This window comes from Callorhinus ursinus, unplaced genomic scaffold (assembly GCF_003265705.2).
Source record: "Callorhinus ursinus isolate GAN/ISIS: 27379988/994484 unplaced genomic scaffold, GSC_fseal_2.0 scaffold18, whole genome shotgun sequence".
In the NCBI taxonomy this organism is placed as follows: Eukaryota; Metazoa; Chordata; class Mammalia; order Carnivora; family Otariidae; genus Callorhinus; species Callorhinus ursinus.
Genome location: NW_027397080.1, coordinates 18,742,846 through 18,750,345, shown reverse-complemented (window position 1 = coordinate 18,750,345; position 7,500 = coordinate 18,742,846). Strand labels below are relative to the sequence as shown.

Below are 7,500 nucleotides of genomic sequence, written 5' to 3'. Positions count from 1 at the left end.
AAAAGTTGGCATCTATGAAAAAGCAAGATGAAGACAAGGATAAGAGGGATAAGGAAGAAAAAGAAAGCAGCAGAGAAAAAAGGGAAAGGTCTCGAAGCCCAAGAAGGTACAATGCACGCACATACCTGTTTTGCAAGTACTTTTAGATAGTAAGGTATTCTGTGTGTAGAAAGTTGCATAGTTAAGAAGGAAGCTAACAGCACTATTCAGAGAATTTCTTCCATTGTACAGTTTTCACAGTGGACTAAGGTTTGTCTCTGGCCTAAAACACTTGTTTTGTTGGAGACAGATCATTTGACTATAATAATTGTCTCTAAAATCTTGGTGAAATTTACAACTCTTAATTCCTAAATCAAAAGCTAGACTTGTCTTCCATGTTGCATTTGTTTAAATATGGCATTTAATTATTTTAATCTACTCCAACTCTTTTCTTTCCTTTTTATTAGAAATCTGTGCCCATTAGCCATTCGTATTATACTTAACCTAATTCCCTGTTCTGCTTTTCTTAGATGGTTGTATTGAACCAAAAACAGATCATTTATTTGTTTTCTTCTTCCTTCCAATGAGACTATGGTTAGGTTCCCATTTTTAAACCTACGACTCAGCTTCTACTGTATTTGTGGTGAAAGGTGAGAATTCTAGGCTTTCATTTTTAGAGTTCTAATTTTTTCATAAATCTGTTGGAATTAGTAAAGGGAGGAGGAAATTTCTTTGTTCATTTTAATTTGTGTATTTGATATTAAAACTTTATCAGGGAAGCAGTATTATTTCTAGAGTTAAGCACATCACTGTGATAACTACTTCACTATTGATGAACCAGATCTGCTGTTTCACTTCAAGTTAGGGAAACTATTATTGTAAAGGAAAGGGGGCTTCTCCTTTTTCAAAAAGGCTGTGTAGGTTTGACATATTTCTCTTCTTTCCCAAAGAGGATATTACTTTAATTGCACTAGTCATTTTTCTGGAATACCTAGACTACCTGACAAACTCTGGTGGGATCTGTCTGCATCTAAACTGTTTGGTTGGGTTTGAGTTACTATTACGGAATCTCTCTTTACTTTCAAGCATCCTCTTCCTCTGAAAAGTTGGTCTTTAGTCTCCTTGTCTCTGGGAATGATTAAGACTCTAAATGTAGCGTCCTAGGTCAGTGCTTTCCTCTCACAACTGGTGTATTGGAGAATGTTACCTTTTGTTTGCTTGCCTTTCTGGGGTTTTTTTGGCCCATCCCCTGTTAAGTAAATATGACAGGATACTTTATTTTCACAAGGAATTTCTCAGGTATAAGGAGCAGTGGTGTATTTAAAAAGATTAATTCTCACTTTGCCCTTCAACCCTCTCTCCCAATCCACATGATTCAAAAACCTGAAAAAAATTACTTTCATCCTAGACGCAAATCCAGATCTCCTTCCCCTAGAAGACGATCTTCCCCTGTCAGGAGAGAGAGAAAGCGCAGTCATTCTCGATCTCCCCGTCACAGAACCAAGAGCCGGAGTCCTTCCCCTGCTCCGGAAAAGAAGGAAAAAACTCCAGAGCTCCCAGAACCATCAGTGAAAGTAAAAGAACCTTCAGTACAGGAGGCCACTTCTACTAGGCAAGTATATAAAAATTCATTTATAAATACCACAATTTTAGGCTATTATTGAGTGACTGCCAGTAGAATAACTCTGAGTTACAATATAAAATTACTTCCTTTTTTATATTTCTTAAATCATAAAATCAGCTTGTTGAAAAGATTCCAGTTCTACAGGAGAGTTTAAGTAAAAGGCCCTAAAGGTGACCACTGCTATCGGTTGGTTGTATTGTTTCAGATATTTTATATATTGTAAATTGCTTTTTTCCCAGTACTGTAGACGACTTTGTACTCTTGAAAGTGTATATGGTTAGAATTGTTAGTTGCTCTTTAACTTTCACTGGTGTGTATGTATCTTTTTGGAGCTAAGAAGTCTTCATGGATTTTTTTTTTAAGATTTTATTTATTTATCTGACAGAGACGCAGTGAGAGAGGGAACACAAGCAGGGGGAGCGGGAGAGGGAGAAGCAGGCCTCCCGCCAAGCAGGGAGCCCGATGTGGGGCTCGATCCCAGGACCCTGGGATCATGACCTGAGCCGAAGGCAGACACTTAATGACTCAGCCACCCAGGCACCCTAATCTTCATGGATTTTGAAAACATTTTAGAGAAAAACAACCTTATTACATCATTGTATTATGACTTAGGAGTCTTGAGCTACAGAAGGGGAAAAATAAGCTCTTTGTTTCTACAGTGACATCCTGAAGGTTCCCAAACCTGAACCTGTACCAGAGCCTAAAGAACCTTCTCCAGAGAAAAATTCCAAAAAAGAAAAGGAGAAGGAGAAGACCCGACCAAGATCTCGGTCACGTTCCAAATCAAGATCCCGGACACGGTCTCGCTCTCCTTCTCATACTCGACCTAGACGGCGTCATAGATCCCGATCAAGGTGAGCTGTGGCTTCAAGACCTATGTTGCTCTTGAGTTTTACATGTTACTCTCTGGGTAGAATTAGATAATTTCAGAGCAGCAGAGAGCATTTAGTACAAATGTTACTCTTTGGACTTACAGAGAGAATTTGAGGACACTTTCTGTGCACCATAAAAATATCTACGTAAATGGAAAATTGTATGCCTTGAAGTCCATTTTTAAAATATAGCTGTTGAAAAAAAAATAAAGCTGTTGAGAAAGCTGTGGCAAGGAATTTATTCCTTGCTCTTGTTTATTCAGGCCCTAATTCTGTTTGTTATGGCAGATCATACTCACCTAGAAGGAGGCCAAGTCCGAGAAGGCGGCCATCTCCTCGAAGAAGAACCCCACCAAGACGAATGCCGCCTCCACCCAGGCATAGAAGGAGTAGATCTCCAGTGAGACGGTGAGGGCTTTCTTTTTTCTTGTTTTTTTTTTTCCTTTCCTTTTTTTCCTTTTTTTTTAATTTGTAAGTGTCAGCACATTAAAGTGCACCACATTTGCTTTAGGCTAATGTTTGAATTAGTGTCTCCCTGGAATAAAGACCTCGTGAGTGATAAGTAGGTGATGGCCTTCTAAAGAGCCTCTCCTTTGAGGTTTAATTGCAATGAAAAGCAGTGCTTGTGCAGTGTTGGGGGGAAGACAGATTGACCATTTTACTGATACTTCGAGTTAACTTACCCTTTTAGATCCCAAGATCTCCTAGGGATAAGGGAATTTGCCACCTTCCCTCTTCCTTTGGTTTTTCATTATCACTGGCTTCTGAAAAGCAGATGACCACAGAGCCAGTAAGCTACTTTTACCAATATTAAAATAACCTATTTGCAGTTATATTCTTGTTTTAAATGTTTTTTTCTCATTATAGAAATGAATGTTTATAAAATTTCAAACAAATAACAAAGGGAAAATTACCCATAGTCCCATTCCATGGATATAGCCATTTTTAACAGTTTGATGTCTAGGTATTTTTGAAGAGATTAGACATAAAAGTAACCTTGTCAGTACCAGTGTTCTTTTCTTAAAAATCATTTTAAAATTGGCATGAGGTTAAAATGTTTGGACCTAATCTTTTAACAAAAAGATTGTTGCTAAATCTGTCCAAAGTAGAGGCCTGGTGCACTGGTAGCAGAGTTTGGGGCCTTCTTTACCTCCTTGGAAGGAGCTGTGATTATTGTGCTTCAGATTATACCTAGCACAGAATTTTTTGTTTGAGTCTTTGAGATTTTTGCAGGGATATGAATCTACCTGGAAATAGAGAGGGGAAATACCAAACTCCGTGATTTTTTGTTTCTGCAGTCAGAGTTTTCAAAGTCCCATATTTTTTCAAAAAAAAATATTTGGGGAGGGGGTTGTTGTGAGATATTGAACAATTTTTATGACTACTGCTAAAAATGATAGACTTGATGTTACTATTGACAAATGAGACTAATGGCATAAATGGTCAGTCGATTTAGGCATCACGCTTCTAAAATTGGTTATTCTTTTTTAGGAGAAAAGTAATGCTGGTGCTTTCTAGCACAAGATTAGTGGAAACAGCTATTTCTTATATTGGAGTTTTGCAAACTGTGTTTTAATTGTGCTTACTGAGCCATTTAGCAGTCAAAATATTTTGCAGATTGTGTAAGATTCCCTTTCAGCCAGTTTTTATCTCACACTTAAGGTAGGGTTTCTTTTTTTCAGGTTCTCAGGAATTCTTCCGCCAAAGGTGAATTCTGCAGGTACACATAATTGCAACAAAACTTACCACAAATTTTGCCGCAGAATTCGAGAGGCCCCTGCTTCTAAGTTTATGTAGCTAAATGAATTCCAAACCCAGCTGCACATCTTTTTTTTTTTTAAAGTTGCAACCTAAAGGTTATTGGACATTGTGCTACGAAGTAGAAAATACTTTGCCACCCAAATTTTGTATGCAAACTCCACAAACAGTAATGATTTTCCTAAGGAAGGAAGAGACTGGTTAGTGACCATGTTATAGCACTCAACGTGACATTTTATAACTGGAAAGACCACTCAAACAGAAGCACTTGTCAGAATAAGTTATTCGTATTTAGTCTCAGAACTAGCTGTTTCCTGTCCTAGGTTGTGGTTTTGTTTCCCTTTTTTTTTTTTAACTTATTATGTGCTTAGCTACATAAACTCAAAAGTTGGATAAAAATAGCTATATTTTTGTGTAGACTGTACATACCTGTAAGGTCCCTCTTGACAAAATACGCAGTTAATGAATGCAAATACTTTATTCCACAGAAGAAGGCGTTCATCAGCATCCTTGTCTGGAAGTAGCTCATCATCCTCTTCGTCCCGTTCCCGGTCACCGCCAAAGAAGCCTCCTAAGAGGACATCCAGCCCCCCTCGAAAAACTCGTAGGTTATCTCCTTCAGCAAGTCCGCCCAGGCGAAGGCATAGGCCATCACCTCCAGCAACTCCACCGCCAAAAACTCGTCATTCCCCAACACCCCAGCAGTCAAACCGTACGAGAAAAAGTCGTGTTTCTGTCTCTCCAGGGAGAACTTCAGGTAAAGGTAAAAATCAGACGCATAAAGATAATGTTTGTTCTTCATTTGACTCCAAAGTGCCCAGTCAGTTGCAGCCCCTTCTCCCCCCTCGGTGTGAAGTAGCTGGGTAAAATTTTGTATGTGATATTCTTTGTAAATTTGCTTATCACCTTTTCTGCTCTAAGTTCTTAGGGTTTGTTGCAGTAAAGTTTGCATGTAAATGTGTTTTGTATTTAGCAGTTGCCCTCTGGCATCAAGTAGGTGGAGAAATACCAGCCGCGGGCTGGGTTGGGATAACTTATCAAAGTTTGTGTTGTCATGGTAAGGGATCATTTTATTACTATGAAGACCGATTAACTTTTTTTCCCCTTAAGATTTTTTTGTTTGATATCTTATTTGAGGACTTCATATTCTGTTTTAATTTTTTCTTGGCCACATTGTGCTCCCTAGGGAAGAACATGGTGTCCTCTTAAAAGCTGATTTGTTTATTAATTTAGGCTCTAGGCAGGGTTCTTCTGAGTGTTGTCCTTGGTTTATTCTGCAGATTGATTTCTGAGGAATTTATGTTCTGTGATCGTGCCAGGCAAGTAGAATGCTCTGTTAGTCTGAGCGAAGGTTGTGGTGTATTGGGGTCTGTTCCTTTAGCATAAATACACAAGGAGAAAAGCAGTAGGATCTGTTTGCTTTGGGCTGAGATGATATCCTGAAGGGTGAGTAGTGGGGGAGGGGAAATCCTAAAAGCTGCTATAGTAGTTGGTTTTTGAGAAGCAGTCATAAGTTGATCTATACTGGGCTTGCTCTGATCACATCTAAATTTTTAGGTTAGAAAAAGAAAATGGGGACGGGCAAAATTTTGACTGTTTATTGAGGTTATAGACAAGCCATCAGAGTGACGGGGGACTGGTATATAATGCTGATCTGTAAAGAGTAATGTGTAGATTATTTTCTGAATTTTAACAAATTTGGTGACTATATATTTATGTATTTGGTCATTTTTGTTACTTTGGCTCTTTATACCTAGACAGCTGGATGAGAATAGACATATTTGGGTCTTCCAGGTTCAGACTTAATTTAAGTATGGGAGGGGGCCTTAGGGTCACTTATTTTCATTACCTCATGTCCCATATTACCTTTCGTTCAAAATTAGTACAATTTCAATAGTTTCCAGCCACCTTGTCCAAATCTGATGCCCATTGTCCTAACCAATTTTTTCTTTTTCTGTGAAGTGTTTGTATTTTTGAATATTTTTGTCTCCTTTATCTGGAGCCATAAAGCTCTCTAGTGAAAAAATATTACCCACCTTTTATTTTACAAAAACACATCAAGTTAGGATTTTCCTATTTATATTATAGCCAAAGAGTAATAAAAGTATTTGGATGGGAGGACTGAATCTTTGTTCAAATAGGTTGCTAAGAATTAACTTTTTTCAGAGTCTACCCCTGCACCAACCTCTTGTGTTCTGATACACTGTCAAGGGGAGTGGGCCACTGCTTTAAAAAAAAAAAAAAAAATTAAAGCAGATATGCACATAGGAGAGAAATAAGTCATGGTGGAAGACAAAAGAACTAATTATATTCCTATGGATTCTGGGACAGGTTTTCCATGTCCAAACAAAACACAGCCGAAGAGACGTACTGTAGGCAACATCGTCAGAGACAGCCTTGCCTTGTGTCTTCTGAAGCTGAATTTGGCTCTGACTACTCGGAAATTACATTTTATAGTAAAATGATCCTAGTCTGTGTGATGAAATTTCAGAGGTAGAACAGACTTTAGAGATTGTCATCAAGAAACCGGTTCTCAGGTTAAGTGATTTGGTCAAGTCAACCAGCCAGGACTAAAATTTGGCTTCTCATTTCCCAGTAGAAAAATGTATACTTTGCCCAACTTTCCTATCCCAGAATGTTGTTTTGATGGCTAGAGGTGGGAGATGGAGGGCAGGGTGAAGTTCTTTAGTTTCTATACCTGGTGATGTGATTTCTGAAATTCCTTTTTATGATACTCCATGGCTAATAAGATCAGTGATACCATTGAAGTGTAATAGATTTTACTTGTTTATTTCATGTAGTAGTTACCAGTCAGGACTTTTTAATATTGGGCAAATGGAGTAGGAAGGATTCAGGGAAAGTATTTGAGGGAATTTAGAGGTAAATTGGAGTGTACTGGACATTCTTATCTGCAAGGATCTTCAGGAAGCATTTTTTTTTTTTTAAAGATTTTATTTATTTATTTGAGAGAGAGAGAGAGAGAGAGACAGAAACAGTATGAGAGGGGAGAAGGTCAGAGGGAGAAGCAGGCTCCCCGCCGAGCCGGGAGCCCGATGTGGGACTCGATCCCAGGACTCCAGGATCATGACCTGAGCCGAAGGCAGTCGCTCAACCAACTGAGCCACCCAGGCGCCCTATCCCACTGATTTCAAAGCACTACTTTATGTACTAAGATAATGCCAATTTAACTGACACACCACTGATTACAAAATGCTTCCTGAGGGCGCCTGGGTGGCTCAGTTGGTTGAGCGACTGCCTTCGGCTCAG

General features: G+C 38.7%; 1 protein-coding gene across 10 annotated transcripts in view; it reads left to right on the top strand.

Moving 5' to 3' along the window:
- The window catches only part of SRRM1 (serine and arginine repetitive matrix 1), a 32,720-nt gene that overhangs the window by 8,057 nt on the left and 17,163 nt on the right, over positions 1-7,500 (top strand). For 6 of the 10 annotated variants that reach the window (XM_073903166.1, XM_025856149.2, XM_025856151.2 and 3 more), the window contains 5 exons: positions 1-106; positions 1,388-1,591; positions 2,263-2,457; positions 2,764-2,883; positions 4,722-4,996. The exon at positions 1-106 is cut by the window's left edge and continues 10 nt beyond it. In XM_073903166.1, coding sequence (XP_073759267.1) covers positions 1-106; positions 1,388-1,591; positions 2,263-2,457; positions 2,764-2,883; positions 4,722-4,996 — 900 coding nt within the window. The remainder of the gene's footprint in view (positions 107-1,387; positions 1,592-2,262; positions 2,458-2,763; positions 2,884-4,721; positions 4,997-7,500) is intronic. The other 4 variants (XM_073903162.1, XM_073903163.1, XM_025856150.2 and 1 more) reach the window with 2 other exon arrangements.